Genomic DNA, 18416 nt, shown 5'->3' on the forward strand with positions numbered 1-18416 from the left:
TGCAATGCAATGCGCGCTTAGTAACTCAAGTGGGCAGTTTCGCTGGCTGCTTCGACTGGACTGCTCCGCTGTAAGTCACACGTAAGCTATTTTCGAGAATGGAAGCGGACAACGCACGTCAACTCGCAAGAATTGCATGAATAACAAACAATCCTACATGGATGGAGAGGTGGCGACCACATTGAGGGGGTGGCCACCTAGCAGTACTCGAGCTTTCGGGTGATAGCTACAGCGTGATACGCTCCTGTTTCATATCAAAAATTCACAGTTAGCTTCAACCAGACAGCGAACGAACAAAAAAACATACACAACCGTACCACATGCGACTTGTGAGAACTCGAACTCCCCCAGAACGCCGATCCTCTTGACCCGCGCATCGTCAACTTCTAAGGGGGCTCCGTTCCCTGCAGCCGGCGACCCCCATAGGAAGAGGTGGCCCTGGTTCGTGCACACGGCCGACGTGAAGGTACCGCACGCAACGCTTCGGATGCCCGAATTGGTCGGCACGCGGATTCTCTGCGGCGTAAGCACGACCATCTCCGGTGCCGTGATGTATTCAACGCTCAGCTGTCCGGCAGCAGCGTCGCCCCAGCCATAGAGAGCTCCGTCACTCGTAGCCGCTAGCGTGTGATAACTCCCACACGCAATCGCAGAGACCACCGACGTCTCGCTCGCTTGGTTCTCCTCTCCATCGATAGCATTCCCAGTCCACGGTCCTTCGATACGCCTCGGTTCTAAACAGTTGTCGCGGTCGCCGTGACCCAGCGCTCCAGAGCTGCCGAACCCCCACGTCAACACGTCTCCTTCAGTGCTCAGAGCACACGAATGGCACTCTCCAGCATCGATGGCCGCGATCCGGTAGTCTTCCAGCCCTTGCACTGCGAACGGCAGCTCCTCGTCCGTCTCGCTGCCATTGCCCAGACGCCCACCGAAGCCCGCGCCAAACGCAAACACTCGGCCTTTCCTCGTCAGCGCCAGCGTGTGCTCCCGTCCGCACGCTACCGCAGCGATGTTCTGTAGATCCGTCACGCGCGTCGGGTACAAACTGCTGCCGGTCTCACCAGTTCCAAGGCGACCCGCTTCGCCCCAACCGAAGCCGAACAGATCTCCACTCGCAGTCACCGCCATGGTGTGTTCGCGGCCGCACGAGACCTCGACAACTCCACCAACGTCGACGCCCTCAGCTTCAATGAGACTGGTAAAATATCCCACAGATACCGGCTCCGTGCAGTCTTCCTGGTTACCATGGCCCAGTCGACCGCACTCGCCGTGGCCGAACGTGTACAAGTGTCGGTCGTCAGTGATGAGGGCGGTGTGGCGATATCCACAGGCGATTTGAACCACTCGACGCAAAGGACGAGGAAACGAGGCCATGCGGATTGGAGACGCGTTCTCGGCTGTTGGGCGCAGGCATAGCGTCGCAGAGCGGCCCCCTTGGCTGATGTGGGCCTCTTCGTCCAGTGATAAGCCGAGTGGCTTGCCCCAGACCAAGGCGAGACCAGGAACGGGTCCTTCGTCCGCGGCGCCAGCACGGACGCTCGTCATTCGACTGGAGATCTCTTCGTTGTTCACCAGTGCGTCTCCTGCGACGAGCAGCGAGTTATTCGCCAGCGGGGGGAGGAAGAAGCACTCGATGAACCACAGCGCATCTCCTCGTGACGAATACATGGATGGCAGCATTGAGGAGTCTTCGGGGTTGAAGCTGAAAGACGCTTGGTACTTTTCAGTCCCAGACGCTGTCAAGTCCATTACAGACCCGTTCTCCCAGGTGCTTGTTGGACTTAGAGGGGCAGACGGCATACGCGAGGCGAACCCCATCTCACACAACACAGCTCTCGTGGCCGCGTCAGCCACTGGATCCCGCCTCATGGCCTCTATTCGGCGACAGTACGCGTCGACACTCAACATGACCGACATCCACGACTGGCGAGACTGCTGACGCCTGAATCGCTCTCTCAAAGAGAATAGCAACGCGTTCTCCTGTGTCGGATCTTCCAGCTCCCTCTGCTCCGTTGAGAACTGAATGGAATACACGGGGTGAGACGACGAGCCCTTGGCAAACTGCGACGGGTTCGCTGGTCGGTAGAAGAACCTCAGCCACTCCAGCAGCTCGTCGCACTCCTCCATGGCCTTGGCCAGTTCTTCGCCGGAGCTCACGAGCTCCAGACAGCGCAATGCCAGCTTGTACTCGATAGGAAACAGCGCTTTACTGGAGGCCATGCGCAGGTACGCGAAGCTGCAGTGCTCTCGAATGACAGCCGATACCTTGCTGTTCCCTGACGGGTGATACGAAGGAGCGGCTGCAGCACGAAGCGCCAAGCTCAGATGCGCTCGAACCGCGGTCAAGTCTTGCCAGGACTGAATCGCCTTCTCCAGCCGTGTGAGGTGAGGACGGCTCAAACTCTGTCGGAAGATCTGCGACAGCATCCGGTAGTACTGAGTCCACGTCGTCAATTCCGTCCACACGCCCAGCTTACCCTTGCTGTTGGTGTTGGTTTGCTCTCCGTCGTTTAAGACGGGTAATTCGGGCTTCAAGGCTTCGAACTGTACGCGGAAGAACTGCAGGTTACTCCATAGCAGACCTTGGTGGATCTTCATGGCGAGCTTCGGGTCGTCTTCTTCGTAGTTAAACGTCAGGTCGTCCTCGGTACGCAGGAAGGGGACAGACACGAAGCGGTTCTCGTGCAACTCGGGCAGAATCGACTTGGTCAGCCGCGCCTGGAAGACGTGTAGTAAACTGTTGAATAACATGGCAGGGTTCACCTTCAACAGGTCGCGGTACTTGTCCAGGCAGGAGCTGGACGAGTTCACCACTTGGTTCTGAGTCTTCGTATCCATCGCGAAACTGGATGAAAAGGCTCCTAGCGAGTACATGATGGGGCCGTCGATGTCCCAGAACTGGTCCCCGAAGCACTCCACTATCGCGCATCGCCCATCAGGGAGGTTCTTGTGGAAAAGACCGTGCATGATGGAGTCAATGAACTTGATCAGTCGTGATTTCCTCGACTTCCAGCGGCTTGTCTTCCCTGTATCCTCGTTGAGCATGCGGTACCGGAACAAATTCTTCGCCAGTCGAGCCACAATTTCGCTAGCAACGAGAACTTGAACGCCCAGTTGGTCACGGCGGCTTAGATACTGGAATACCAGTGGCAAGAAGCGCATGTTGACGCCGCCCTCTCGCATCGTCTGGCGGAGATGCAGCGTGTCAATAACGTACGTGCCGGAATTGCTGTCCGGTAATCCACTTGCTCCTAGCGTTTGAGCCATGGAGCTCAGTGACGACATTCGTCGACGCAGAGGCGGCTGAGTAATCGGTTCAAACTCAGTGTGTTGAGTAGCAGAAGTTGTTGATGACGAGAAGATATCTTCAGGTCGAGGCATAGACGACAGCGTGTTGGACCGGGTCAAGCGACCGCGAGATGGTGCTCCTCCCTGAGACTGATTCCAAGTAGGCGCTCTCGGTCTTCCAGTTGCTCCAAACCCGGCTGTTCTAGCCTCGGGTGTGTCTCCAAGCGTGACGAGCTGCGCTGCGAACTCCTTGATGTGTTGCACAAACAGCTTCTTCACTCCGTCTTCATACTCGTGGGCAACGTGCACACCTGTATCAACTGGACGGGATCGTCCATTTTGGCTCCTGGCAAATGTCGGGCTTGAAGCAGCCAGCGCGAAGATGGCGCTGTTCTTCTTGACGCCCTGGAGCTTCCGAACAAGGGGGTGGATGTCCACGTCGTGCTTCTTCACAAACGCCTCAGGCAGATCCAACAGCAACTTGCTCTTCTCTGCATCGACTGTGATGACAATGTCACCAGTCAGCGGCTGGCTTGTTGAGTACCTGCTGGTCTTAAGCAGAAATTCCTTGGCAGCCAGGTTCTCGACAGGAGAGGCTCCGTTGCCCAGCTGGTAGTATACTAGATCCAGATACGGGATCCAGTGAGGCTCCTTCGTCCGCACCAATTCCTTCACGTCAAGAGCAGAGAGCAGTTCAACCCGTTTGTTATCGTCACTCACCCCATGCACCGCTCGGATCAAAACGCCGTGCACCATTGGCGATCGTAGCGAGTTCACAAGTACATTGTCGTAACGCGGGTGTACCCTCACCAGAGTTGGCGCCACATTACCAGGGAATTTCCGTACTACCAGCTCAGGCAGTTCTTCGTATGGGAAGTACCGCAACATCTTGGCGTCACGGAGCGCCATGCTCAACCCGGCAAGGTCGCGGTTGTCAATTGTCGCGATCGTCGAGCGTTCGCTCCTGAGGGGCTCAGCAATAGCGACGACGCTCACTCCACGAATCGAAAACGCCGAGACGAGCGGGAAGGACGGAAGCTTTGTCAATACTGCACGCAGAGCCCCAGGCAGCTTCCCATCTTCGGTCGCACTTTCCGAGAGGAAGAGCTCAATCAGCGAGCGGAACCTGGCGAATAGTGCGGTTTCTTTCGCTAGACGCTTGTGTCCCTGCCAACTTTTGGACGCAAACTCCAATCGGATTCCAGCGAGTTTCATCTCATCCACGTCGTCACGCTTCGTATAAGCGCTTCCCGCACTTTGGTCGTTGTCAATGCCCAAATTTGATGTCGTGGACGTAAGAGACGAAGTGGACATCGACGACACCAAGCTGGGGTGTGGCGCTCCTGCACTCTGAGAAAACTCTGCTGCCCGTTGGTCGATCCCGCCGTTCAGGGCGAAGTCACTTGCTGCCCGTTCGAACAATTCGATGCGAGCGATTCCTCGAGAATCTCGCTGCTGCACCGACGAGAAGAAAATCTCCGCCAGAATTTCCGTAAACAGCTCGAACTGCATCCAGATCTAATTTTTTTTGTTCGAAGGAAACAATGTTTAGACACAATTGACCCCCAACAACAAGATCGATCGATCCTACCGCACCGTATGCAGCCGCTTCAGTCGTCTCTGTCGAGCAGCGATCGGCTCTCTATCATTCTTCAGTGATCTACCAGTGGCAACCAACCGCAACCGGATCAGCACACACTTTTCCCGACGAAACAACAGCGACCCACGGAATTTGTATCTAAATCCTCACCTCAGACAGAAGTTCCATTCACTGAACCAGTCGCGGTCCGCCATCGCCGGCACCAGCTCTCGTCGGTCACGCAGCTTGAGTGTCAACATCCGACGCAGATTCGCCATCCACGCGCGTCGCCCCGCACTGTTTTCGTCTGCATCATCTCGTCAGTCCCCCAACTCTACGCAAAAATATTTTTTAATTCAGACGTAAAGTACCAGCCGCCTCCATCATGCCACTCAGCCACAGTCGCGCCTCCTCCAGCGCCGGAAACCCAATCGCGACCTGCGTGGGCCCATACTGCAGCTCGAAGTAGTAGTACCCGTTGGTCTGCGCGATCGAGGCAGCAAATGTCGCCTGAAAACAATAAAAAGATATAAAAATGTTAGCATAAAATCTCCAGGCACACACGAGACCAGGTCTCACCTTGACCAGGTCGATCTCCTTGGTCTTGCCCCTGTCACCAGTTGGTAAGTAAACAATAAAAAAAATCAAAATACTGCAAGCAGGTGCATAAAGTAAAGTAAAATGTTTTGAATTACTGTACCCATCCGATTTTTTCTTGTAGAGTAAAAAGCCCTCGGCCGTCACCACCGCCGCTCTGCACCACGAAAACGCATAAAAGAAAAGAAAGTGTATTAGAATTACCAGGTTCTGCCGCGGCCGGCAGCGCCCGAGGCTCACACACCGACTGTGCCAGGCGCGCAGGATGCCAGCGTTGCGCTTCCAGATGGTGCCGCGGAGGCGCGGGGGAGCCGCGTCCGCCATGCTCCAGCACTGCCGCAGTAAAAGTGATGCGCCAGGAAAGGTGGCGTTATGCGGCGTGTGGCGTCGTAAAGTCACCAAAAGCCGTGTTAGCGCAACATTCGAGCAACATAATATATATCAACCAATCGGCGTTCGCCTTGGTCGACAGCACAATGAAGTCGACTGTCGAGACCGGATGAAAATCGAGTTTTTGAGGTCGAAAGCTGCATTTTATGTTGTTTTCAGCGTGCATTCCAGTACCACGGCTACAGTGGTGTGTACTTCCAGCTTTTGAAGAGCTCCAATCTACTTAATGCTGCTACAGTATTGGCCGCTGCGCTTATGCTACAGGTACAATCTTGAACTTGGCCTTCGCCTCCAGGTCGTTCCAGGACTTCGTGTACGCGAACCACTGCGCCAAGCCGGGGTTGCTCTCCACCGCCGAGGCCGAGTTGGAGTTGAATTTGATTTTGGGGTCCAGGCCCTTGGCCAGGAAGTACTCGTCGGGAAGGACCTTGAACTTGTACAGCACCTCGTCCGACACCTTGAGCTTGATGAGCATGGAGGCCTTGGCGACGCGGAGCTTCTGGTCCAGCGTCTGCCCCTGCTTCGCCGCCGCCTGCACCAGCTTCGAGTTGGAGACCCACGTCCTGAGCTTCGTGGCCAGCTCCGGCAGGCCCCTCTCTTCGTCGGCAGCGTCGAGCGTCTCCTCGAGGCCACGTAGTGACCGCTTGGTGGTGATGTCGGCGTGGACAGCGTCGTTCACCCCCGCGGGAGCCACTTGGCCCAGCTTGTTCTGGGCAGGCGCCGAGATTGCGTCACCGCTTACGAGGAGAGTGATCGCGACCAAACAAAGGAGCAAGAACTTGGTCATGGTGTCGAGGTAGGAGGAAGAGGAGTGGTTGTCTTGTTCGACGCGATTTGGAAAGTGAGGAACCTTGTCACCAGGGTCGCCAACGTCGTCCGCTACAGTATCATAGCCACCCGTCGGGTCTTCCAAGATGCAGCTTACATGTTCTGGTCCGCAAATCTTAAGCTTCGAGGTGGGAAGCAGCCACCTTGCAAGCACCCGTACACATGTATTACCATGTATGAGGTTAGCACACATACTGTTGGATCGTAATCTCGATGCAGTGCAGGCCCTGCACCGCAGGCAACTCGGCGAATAGAGAGATCCACACCTTCTACGAGCCCGAGCCCGTCTACTTCAAAAGTGGGCTCCCCCTAAAACGAGAGCCAAAAGTCGCACAAAATGGACTCCCTCATGGTAAGTACGAGATCAAGGAGCCCTGGTTCGGGCTCCCCATTGGCTCCCCTCCAGGGCTCCCCAAATTTAGCTTCAAATCTATGACGGGCTCTTCATAGTAATATCTGATTGGCCAATTTTACCTAGACTCAAGGCGAGCAACTTCGCGTGATCGATGCGCCACGCTAGAAGATCGAGCTCAAAGATCGCCACACTAGAAGATCTCGCGCCGCTCATATGTGTACAGCCGCTCCGAGGCCACCCCAGCGTCGCCGATAGTCCTTCCTTCCCCTCAAGGAGAAGCCCTCTTTCCTATGCCTTTTCAGGTTAGAACCTGGAGATACTTCAATGACGGCCAATCATCAGCGAGATATTTAACACAGGTGAGGGGAGCCCTTAACGAGGGCTCACAGTTCTGGAGGGCTCCTTTCACTTAACCTATTGAACTCAAGAGCCCAGGAGCCCGAGCTCGCGACTTTTTGGGTTCACCCAAGAGCCCAGGAGCCCGGCTCTGTGGAGAGATCTGTCCGTCTGCGTCACACCCTGTCCACTTTAAAGGTGGTCCACATAATCGTACTTAGGCTGCCGAGCGAAGCGACGGCGGCCCCGTCGCCGAAGGCGACCCCCCCCCCATACGATATTGCGTGGCCGCAGGACCCGCCCCGGCCTCTGTATTTATTAATTAACGTAACCGTGCGAGTAGTGCAGCGAGCCGACGAGGCGAGCGGAACGGGTGCATAACAACTAACTACAATATAAATTCTATCCGCCGCGTAGCGGCGGCGCTCGGCTAGTCGCCTCCGTACATGTAGCACGGAGTCCGTACACATCAAGAGAGGAGTCACCGGACTGGCTCTCCAATCTGGTCCTGACAGGACTCCTGCGACTCAGTACAGTAAGTGAGCCTCCGTCAGTCACTAACTCAATGGGGCTCAAGGCTCACGGCCGAGGTCCTCCCTCGGGCTGGATCTCCGGTCGGGACCAGATTGGAGAACCAGCCCAGAGTAATGCCAGATTGGTTGGGAAACCAGTAATTAACGTAAATTCCCAAATAATACCCCGTACCCGTATAGTACCCTCTAAAACGTAACCCACTGCGTAGCCCAGGGTTACATGGTTACTTCAATTCAAATATCAAGTATAATTTTGTGGGCTTATTGTCGAAAGCATATTTATGCATATAATATACGTAATTTATCAGATTTTGTTTGAAAACGCGAGGGTGCCCGGGGTATTATTCGGTAATTTCCGATATGTTCCCGTAAATTAAAAGTGCATCACATGATCAAACTTTGTACAGTGTACAGCGTACGAAGAATACATGGCTGCCTGGCGCCAATGTTGCACCTTCTCCTCCGTGTTACATGTATTATACCAGCTTAGCCTGGTAGTCGGCCCGAGTACATGTGCAGTAGTTTGATGAGACTGGGCCTCAGCAGCCACAGAACCACGGTCATACAAGAAGTGAGATATCCCCGCTGTACGTTTTTGTACTGATGTCGCGCTCGATAATGTCGTTAACGAATCACTTGGTGTTTGTTATCACGGGGTTTACATGGGCAACGACGCTAGATGACCCCATGTATTGAGACTGCTGCATCTCCTACGAGCGGACGAGAATGAGATTGGATTCCTAAATTCCCCGTCATTGTTGTGAGTGACCAAGCGAGGACGCTGTGATAAAGAGCAAGGCTAGTATCCCGCAAACAACACGAGCAGAAGATGCCATTTTGCGTCCGCGACAGAATCATTTGTGGAGTTGGACTCTGTTGCCGCTCGATATAGTTTGCTGGCCGATAAGTACATCTAACAGAGCTGACGCGAATACATCGGCGCCATTTTCGTATCGTCCAGCAACGTCAGGCTCGTGAACGTGTTGACAGACATCAACTGCGTGAACTTGCTGCGACGGTGTTAACTTCGGTTCACCCAGATTAGCTTGGGTGAGTTCCAAGCAATGTAAGGCGAAACACTGTTGTTACGCATATGTTTTGGGCGGCAAAATGGTTCGGTTGTCGGAAGCCGCGCGTGAAAATATACACCAAAAACTCGGTCTTCTGTCCGCAGCTGCAATAGCACATCGATCGATAATGAACCAAACGCAGTCGCAGGCCGTACAAGGAAGTAACAGTCACGAAGCACCCCCCTAAGCGTGTTTACAGAATAGATACTGCATTCCTGTGGCAGCATCAATTGCTTAATTAACCAAATATTGAGCTCCAAAGTGTATGGTTGAGCAATTGATGCTGCCATACTTGTACTTGTTGTACTTGTAAACGTTAGTGCGCCTAGGGAAAAAGTGATCTGCACTCTCCAAGCGTGGTCCACACCACTAACTCCAATAGTGGGCGGCCACTAATCGAGCTCCTACTGTCTTCTCCGGCACGATCAGTATTACCCGCGTCGAGTACTCAGCCCAGAGGCACTAGCCTCACATCCTTGTCCGTCTAAGAACTGAGGGCGCCCGCGGCAGAGCCGCATTAGCGCCCTCGAGAACGACGCCGCGGCGCCGCTCCCCGGGAGGGCGTCACCCCAACCCGTACCAGGATTGATGCTGCCATAGGAATACAGTATCTATCTTGTAAACACGCTTAGGGAAGTGTTTTGTAACCGGTAAGTATTATGTACAGCGCGTCGTGCAGCAAGCGACCGGTCTCCTCAGCGCGAGCTTACTGGATTCGCGCACGGGGATTGACGATGTCTGTTATCTTTGGCTACCAACCGTCTCCTCCTGCTTTCGGCCGGTTGTTGTGCCCAGCTTCTCCGGGGCAGGCTACTTGTATGCCCGCGTCGCCTCATCCAAAGCTACTTCCATGTTTTGAGTACATGTATATAAGGGTTAATACATGTACCTGCTGAAAGCTTCTTCAGACAGCTTCATCAAGATAAGACGTGTCGTGTTTCTTTCTCTTGCTTCTTCAGTGTTACTGACCAACTTCGCTCGCTCCACACAAAGTAGTTTTTTTCTGAGCCTTAGCTTGCATCCTCGTCTAGCTGGTGTGAATCGGCACCGCTGCTGAAGGTGCCGGGCTCGTACAACACTGGTCCTGGTTTGCTCTTAATGCGGGTTGAGGGCTCCTGTTGTGTGGCCGTGGTGCCTTCACTTCTCGATGCAGCCGAGTTGCCGCTGTCGCGCGAGTTCACTCCGAACCACTCGAAGATCCCGATGTCAACCACAGAATGCTCGAGGCTCCCGCTGCCCTCCAACCGGACAGCGCTCTCGAGACTGCCAAACAGTGCGCGTACGTCGGCCATGTCAGATGCGGCGAGAATGGCTTTGTACGTGCAGTCCACCTGACGGGGGTGCTAATTAATATCTGTTGCTCAAACACTGACTCACCTGTTGCCGACCTTTTTTGTAGGAATACCTGTTGCGAGGGCTAGGGACTGGTAAAAGCTGTTGCTCTCGGTTCCAACAGAAAGTTAGTGCTGAATAGAGGCAACAGCGAGTCAGTGTGTGTTGTATGAATAGCTGTTGCTAAGAAATCAAGGGGAGGAATGTAATGCATAATGATCTGTGCTAGAGCTCACTGAGTGCCAAATGCATGTGCCCGCCGCACCGCGTGGACAAGCTCCTCAACCTGATATTCGAGCGAGTCGCCGTGGATAAAGGTGACGCTCCACACGTACACACCTTCTGTCTCTGACAGTCGACACCCTGCCACTTGGCCAACTCGATGCTCCTTGTACGTTTTGTCGCCATCCTCCACATCAAACTCCTGCACCACTGGCCACTTTAGCGGTCTCCCCGGGTGTTTGGAAAAGAGCTGGATCAGTCGATTTACATCGTACGGATCTTGATCACGTTGTAGACCTCCTTTAGAAGCGCACGGTCGTCCTGGTAGCCCCCGCATTGGGATCTTTTGCATAGCTAGACCAACTTAGAGCTTGTCCAACAAGTCAAGCGAAGCTATCACGTGAGAGCAAAACCACCCTGTATGCATAAAGCCCTTGCAGGTGCACCGAAAAACATTGCGAATCGAGTTTATCTGTAAATGTGAACGAAAACGTTAGAATTGGCGGGCACTAGGTGATGTTGAAACAAACTTACCTCTTCGAAGCTCCATTTTGCGCGTGGAGTCAATGGCTGCATCTGTCCGAGCGCCCGCCGTTCCGCTGTCACTTGATGCAGCGATAGAAAGGAGACTTCTGCATCTTTGATAGGCTCCATAGCACCAAGTCTCCCCAGCAAAGAGATTTTAAGTCTATGACAACACAAATAAAACATGAAATAATATGTCAGTTCAACTTAACCGTAAAAAAGCTGGGAACTCACATACCGGTTTTCTCGCTTCAGTCACGGGGGCAGCGGCCAGGTTTGTTCAGCGACCGGAAGCACCATGGTCTTATCGCTGTTGAAGAAGATGCGGACGCGGGTTCCTGATCTTGCGACGCAATGATTATTTGGCAGAAGTAGCTGTTCTTTCGCCTTCATAATCGCATTAACAGGCAGGGGACCTAGATAGAAGAAACACAACAACGCATGAAGTAAGTAAGGTTGTGAACAGCGCAGCCACATTGCTAGACACACCTTCGGCGTAATGGAGATGCGGACCGGACGCTAGGTTAGTAGCATCATACAGTAGGATTCTTGGGAGCACGGAGTTTAAGACTGCTTGTAGTCCGTGACGATGACTTTAATGACGCGGTGGTGACTTTCGATTGGCTGCTGGGTTGGAAGGAAGCCAGGAACAGGGGAGCTATTGACACTCCAGCGCTCCCATCGCGGAGTCAAATACACGCTTTGAAGCCAGTTAGCGAGTTCGATTTCCCCTTCGTCGCGCCACGACTTCGACTTCACGACTCGCTTTGCCAGGGCTCTAAACCGCTTCAACGACCGTGTTAGATGAAGTTGTCGAATCTGCAGCTCCCCAGTGTCCTTAAGAAACCCCTTGGTTTTCTCCAACTTCGTCTGCTTGCGCACTTGACGCAGCAGGTGCTCCCAACAAGTAAGAATTACTGCGTGGGGCCACACCGCCTCCACCGCAGACGCAATGGCGTCTGAATGATCCATACTGGCCCTGCATACTCGCACTTGAACGTCCAAAAAGACTTCAGCATATTGTACAAGCGCCCGAAACATGCGCTCGTACGCAAAAGCACTCTCTGTCCTCACGAACATGTAGAGCCAAGGACGAAAGCGCTGCACGTAATCCGCGCCGGATCGCTCGACAGAAACACCACCACAATCAACCAGTGTCCAACCACCGAAATGAATTCGGTAAGTCCCATCCGTTGAAAGTACCAGCGTGGGCAACATTACAAAAGACAGCTCGGGAAGTGACAATAATTCCCATGGAGGGCACTGTCTCGCCCGCAACAGTAACTAAATGTTCAAATTCGTCGAGTACGATCAGGGCGTTCATGGCTGCAGCGTTAGTTGCGTCCACACCAATGAACTCATCTCGACTCTGGCACAGCCGCCCTGCAGCCCAATTCTGGAGAGTTGTAAACTTAGTCATCTCCCATCCATCGCCGGCCTTCCGCTTCAAATACGCCTTCCGGTTGTCCATGTTTTTTCGTCTCCGGTATAAGGGCCAGCATTGCCGGGTCGCGTAAATACTTGAAGAGAAGCATGTTGCGAACACGACCTTCCGCCATACCGAGCTTGAGAAGAGCGTCAACTTCAGGCTTTAAAACAGGCGATATCCCTTTTGGTGTGAGGTTGACAATGCTGCCGGTGTGCTCACCTTTCTGCAAAACTTGATATTTTTCCCCAAGTTGCCAGCGTTGTGTGAGACCAATTTGATGCGGTGACAGCAGCCATTATGCGAGCGACAATTGTATTCCTTGCCGACGCGAAATGTGGAGAGGTACCTCGTAGACAAAATTATTCAATCGATGCAGGGCCTGCTCAGCTACCTCTTTTGTGTCGTAAAAGTCTACATTCTAGTACACTGCGGCGGTGGGCGGAGACAACAATGCAGTGTCAAGCTGGTTGCCCAGGGGGTTGGCTTCCTCGGCGCCATCTTCGTACTCCAAAGACGAATCTGATCCGACGTAGTCTGAGTCCTGGTCATCGTCAAAAACCAATGAAGCTCTATCGATAGCCTGCCCCACCAGCGAGCTCTCTTCAAGCATGTCCTCGTCTTCACCTTCCTCCTCAGCGTCGTCGCCTTCGTCCCCCGCATCGTCGTCTTCGCCGTCCTCATAGTTGTCTTGGTCCATATCTTCAACCGAGGCGGTGGCACTGTGCATGTCTTCGTCTGCAAGGTCGCTATCATACTCTAACAACTCCGTGCTGTCGCTATCATCGCTCGCAGGCAAGGCGAGAGCCTCCATGGTCTCCATGGTGCTGGGGATGTGGTGGGCCGGGCTCTAAATGCAGAGTGAGCAGGAAGGAGGAGGAGGGGGGGGGGGGTTGCAAAACCTCGAGAGCGAGAAGGCGTGTGTGCACCCAAAATCGGGAACAGCTCTTCCGCTGTAAAATAGACAACAGAACTTCAGCACTGAAACTTTGCAACAGCAATTCAGCACTGAGTTTTCTGTTGGTTTCAACAGCAACAGATATTCAGACTCGGCAACAAGTGCTCAGCCTGGGCAACAGATATTCCTACAAAATAAGGGGCAACAGGTGAGTCAGTACCTGAGCAACAGATATTAATATTTTTCCACCTGATGGTGCACGCATTTGTTTATATACTCCACGCCATTTTCGTCCTTCACGGGGGTTGTATCCGTAGGACACACTTAGGGGCACTCGTAGCTACTGCTGCTGCTGCTACCAGGTGATGTCGCGGTATGCTCGGCCTGGTTCACCTTGGAGAAGTCGAAGCTTTTGCTCCCGCTTGTCGAGGAATCAGACTAGCGCAGATTGGACAGACTGCCCGGCGCTGGCAGGGAAGATCGCTGCTGCGGCGATGAAAAGGACTGTCGGAATCTGCATGGGAGGATTTTCGGGGGCGATTGTGCTGGTCCGGGCGAATTTGAGAATAATGCAGCGTTGAATCAAAATGTCTATCTCGTTTCGCCATCTTGGAGCATGCTCATTCTAACGTTAGAACTACTGTATAAATACCAGCCAGTTGTGCAACCTGGTTTGCTACCGGGCTCTGATTGGCTAAATATTGTACCGGTCAACTTGACGGCCAATTGCGATGCCAACATGCACAGCAGTCCTGAATACGTTGCTTGTTGGTTAATTAAGAGCCTACAGCGTAGCTGTATGTAGCATTACTGCTCTGTAATGATCCACATTATGTTTATAGTATATGATACGTGGGTTTAAAGTTGTCGAAAGCCTACCATATTTTTGCCTGCCATCACTTGCATATTGGTCGATAGGGATGTAAAAGCGATCACCTCGGCAGCCCACTTGCCCTTATGATCACTATTACAAGCTTTACTGCACCAGTTGAGAGCCTTGGATGCTATAGTAGCGCAAATTACACGCTGCCCAGTACTAGTTATTAGCTCGTAGCCTACGGATTGCTATAGTGTCTCGCCAATGACGAGCCGCTCCAAACGGGTAGCTTGGCTACCTCTGGTACTGTCATAGCTGCTACTCTGGCGTGGACGATTGCGTCGGCGACGGGCCCCGTGGCGCGCGATATTGTGGTCACCGTGTCCACCTTCAGACCTTTAGTCATCTCTGATCGTGCGGCTCGCGCTGCCGAGCCCTGGGGACAGCGCCCCGGGGCCTTTTGTTGGACTTATCCGGTCACCCGTCATGCTTCCACGCTTCACGATGCAGCTTTTTAGCGCTCTGCACCGCATTGCAACCTCTCTTTTATTTTGCAACTCACGCACTGAGCTGTTTTGCAACCCTGATTTGGTTTTTGTAAGGAGATATGGTTGCAAAACTGAACAGTATTTGCTACTCGGTGGGCTACAAAAGTTGCAAACGACACCCAGCTGTTTGGTCGCAGTACCAGCCTAAATCCTTGCTGATACCATGCATCTGGCCAATCACAGGCTGCGGATCGCGAGAAATACAACCCGGGTTGCAAATGGCCGGTAATGTACCGGTATGTAGTTGATATACTAGTGGTTCTCACGGTTGGTAGATTTGCAGGTTGCAGGTAAATCTAACCCATCAGCGTAAACCTGCAGGTGTGTTCAGAAAATGCATTGCAGGTTAGCCAGCATACTTTGTGACTTGCTGCAGGTTTGACTGCAGGTTTGCAGGTAAATCCTATTGGCTGATGAAACCTGCGGACCTTCCCCCGTGAGAACCACTACTGTAGTGTGGTTGGAAACGTAACATAACGCTCTTGCTGTTGACTGTGTAGAGAGCAGTGTACATGTACTTCGAAGTAACGCAAAGCTTACGCAGAAGTAATTCAGTACCTACCTACCACTACAGTACTGTAGTACACTGCACGTGTCGATCACGTTATCGGATTGAGCAGACCATAACTAACGTACATATTGGCATCGATTTTGTCATGTTTTGGCGCCACCAAGAAAAACTCGCTTTGTTTTACTGCTGAGAACGCATATCGCTGCATATATAAACGCAACAGCTAAGCAATGTACAAGTGCTATGACAGGCAAACCTTACTAGTACTTCACGAGATCTAGTTTTTTTGCCGCTAAATTTACCCCCTATTGGAAATTGGAGTTCTATCATTCTGGCTATGACAGACGTTCAATTTGCCCCATAACGACAACAGCGATTACAGCAGCTGCTGTCGCTTCCTCGTACTGGTATTGTACGTGCGTGGTGCACGTGCATGTATTCGAAATGGCCAGAGGACGGAGCGCAATCAGCTACATCGTTACCTTTACCGTTGTTTATCGTAGTGAGGAAGGACAGTAACCAAGGAATGCAAGCGAGGAATTTTAATTCCTCGTTTAGAAAAAATAATGGTAGAAGTAGATCCGGGCATTTAGTTCAAACCCAAGTACCAGATCATTTGCTTGCAGTGAATCTTACGTACCAAAGCGTTTTGTAGGTTTTTTCTGCAGAAAGCACCACGACCTTATAAAGCTGATTGCTGCGGAATCTCAAGCAAAGGTTCGGCTGTTTTGATGCGATGGGCTTCGTGTTTTGCTGGTTTGGGCAGACTAGTGGCAGTTTGAAAACGATCTAGCTCCTAACCCTTTCAAAAACCTGGGTATGAACTCATGATGCTTACCGTATAATCGTAGTCCTAGGCGACAACCTCCGGACATGGATTATCACCGTCTGGTCATTACAACTACTAATTATCGAATTGAAGCTGCCGTTTTATTATTCATCCTCAACATTATCGCTGTCGCTACTGTGACTGCCGCTACCGGTATCATCGTCCGAGCTGTCGTCCCCCTCACTGCCACCACTGTCGCTACCGATATCGTCGTCAGAGTCCATTTCTCCTTCAGCTAAGTTGTGCATTTGCAGTGACGCAATAACTGCGTCTGTATCAACCTCAACACAAGCGTCAATAGCCGGTGGGCGTGTATCCATCAGTAGCCCCGCGCGTGAGAATCCGCTGACGATTGTTTCACGTGATAGCCCGTCCCAACTTGACATGTTCCATTTGGTGATGTCCCGCCGCGACGGCCCGACCAAAGCGAAAGGCTTCTCTTTAAATTCGTCCCGGAGAATGGCGACTCTGCGATCGGCTTCCTGCTGGTCATACTGCTTGCGTGTGCTTAGAATATCTGCAGCGAGCTTGCTCCTTTTTTGTTGTCGGGCCTTTTCTCCACTGATGTACTTCCTAAGTTGTTCGCGCAGTGTTTCAACCCAAAGCGATCGTAGTAAACCTCTAAAAGGTTTATTCCACGAAATATCTGCCGGTTGACAGACATATGTATACTTTGGCGGCACCTTCAGTAGGACAACGTTGAGCGAGGCAGCATAATCTTTTACCTTCTTCGTCCAATGCGCGCTAAAATCGTCCCACAACAGCAAGAGCTTGTCGTCCGGGTTCTCACGGTTGGCAAAATGATACTCCAAAATTTTTAGAGATAAATCCGCGTTCCACCACGCAGTTTTGTTTCCAAAGATCCGACAGGGAAACGTTTTCTGCAGGGTTTTCACTTCACGCCAAATGGTTGTACCGAACCCATTTCTGATCTCACCGTTCTCAGCGCGTCTTGCTTCCGTCTTGGCGTCTGACGTCTTGAATATAATGAATGGGTCGCACTTTACACCATCCGAATCTGCTAAAAGCATAACAGTTGCAACGATGTTTGTCTTTATTAGCGCATTTGATCCAAACCGTCTTCGTGCCCTTTGCTGAGATGGTTTTTTCGGCACGTATTCAAAAAATACAGCTAGAAAGTATGTTAGACGTCTAGCATTAAATCATAATAAGAAATAAAACATTTTCGCACCTGTTTGGTCTGCGTTGAATATTTTGGTGCCGTTTTGTTCGACAGCAGTTTGAAGTACCAAGGCGCGAAATGCTTGGGCAGCCTCAGCCGCGTCTTGAGGAGTGGTTTGGCCTTGATGCGTTCTTGTGCGCAACGACAGTCTGTGTCGCCTCATGAACAGCTTCATCCAAGTTGAGGAGGCGGAGAACTTGTCGGGAGCAATATCAGATTCCTTAGCCACTTCCATTGCCTTTGTTTTCAGCATGAACCGGGACACAGGAATTCCTTCCTTCCTAAATGTGTTGATCCACCGGACGATCTCTTCTTCTGCCTCGAGGCTCAAGACGGTGCCGTCTCCGAGCTTCCGAGAGTTAAGATGGCGTGCTCGGCCAGATGCACACGCTGACTGTATTGAAGCGGAGGCCTTTTTCCATTTGCTGATCTGCTTTTCTTTTACTCTGTGGTCTTTTCGTGTGAGCTGCCCGTAGAAGTGCAGAATGGTGGCCTTGATGGAGTTGCCCTTGTTGAGAAACTTGAGGACGTCTCGCTTGTCGCCGTAGGCCACGCAACTCGTTTGTATTGCTTTCGGCGCTTACTGGAGCCTGTGATGCACGGTCGACCCATGCTTCCTTCCCGCGCTGAAGCTTAATGCGATACTGCTCTTTTAGAACCAATGGCGCGTAAAAATAACCGATCCCATATGAAAAGTACTGACCAATCGCAATGGCTAGATGTAGTTGTCGCCAACGACTAAACGTCGCCAAGGACTAAGACTATACGGTACCCCTATTTGGCCATCGACGATAGTCCAGCACAAGTAAGTGTGCAGTGCAGATATGAAAATCATAGCATGAGGTTTTCTCAAACTGAAAGCGGCCCCGCGTGACATAGGAGCCCGCCACGTTTTTCCGTTTGGTGTGTGGACGCGATAGCAGCGAATAGTACCTTCGGAACTTCATTGTGCTGACAATAGGCCACTAGTGTACTCCCTAACGCTGACATGTTAGTTGCTATACATGTTAGATAACTGTTTGTTAGTGTCTAGTATTTTGAGCTAACATGTTAATAGCGTTAAAGCAAAAGTAGGGAGAAGGGTATACTTGTACTGAGGGCAGACAAGAAGGGCGATGTATCAAACTGAAACACAAATACGCCCTCAAA

At 52.2% G+C, this 18416-nt stretch overlaps 3 protein-coding genes across 3 annotated transcripts; all 3 read right to left on the bottom strand.

Moving 5' to 3' along the window:
• Positions 1-197: 197 nt before the first annotated feature.
• On the bottom strand, positions 198-12526 carry PHYSODRAFT_330063 (hypothetical protein; the record flags this gene model as incomplete). Its single annotated transcript, XM_009526654.1, has 13 exons — positions 198-244; positions 318-4794; positions 4885-4948; positions 5039-5174; positions 5239-5377; positions 5447-5477; positions 5568-5621; positions 5709-5797; positions 6123-6733; positions 10025-10307; positions 10574-10740; positions 10806-10851; positions 12365-12526. The coding sequence occupies 13 exons, from the start codon at positions 12524-12526 to the stop codon at positions 198-200; spliced, it is 6306 nt and encodes a 2101-aa protein (XP_009524949.1).
• Positions 12527-12539: 13 nt separating this feature from the next.
• PHYSODRAFT_407281 (hypothetical protein) lies at positions 12540-12722 on the bottom strand (the record flags this gene model as incomplete). The annotated part of the gene is made up of 1 exon (XM_009526655.1): positions 12540-12722. A coding segment is annotated over one exon (183 nt), but the record flags the coding sequence as incomplete, so codon positions are not given.
• A 3685-nt stretch (positions 12723-16407) lies between these two features.
• PHYSODRAFT_403744 (hypothetical protein) lies at positions 16408-16860 on the bottom strand (the record flags this gene model as incomplete). The annotated part of the gene is made up of 2 exons (XM_009526656.1): positions 16408-16523; positions 16647-16860. Coding segments are annotated over 2 exons (330 nt in total), but the record flags the coding sequence as incomplete, so codon positions are not given.
• Between the last annotated feature and the right edge of the window lie 1556 nt (positions 16861-18416).

Source organism: Phytophthora sojae (assembly GCF_000149755.1).
Source record: "Phytophthora sojae unplaced genomic scaffold PHYSOscaffold_3, whole genome shotgun sequence".
Lineage (NCBI taxonomy): Eukaryota > Oomycota > Peronosporomycetes > Peronosporales > Peronosporaceae > Phytophthora > Phytophthora sojae.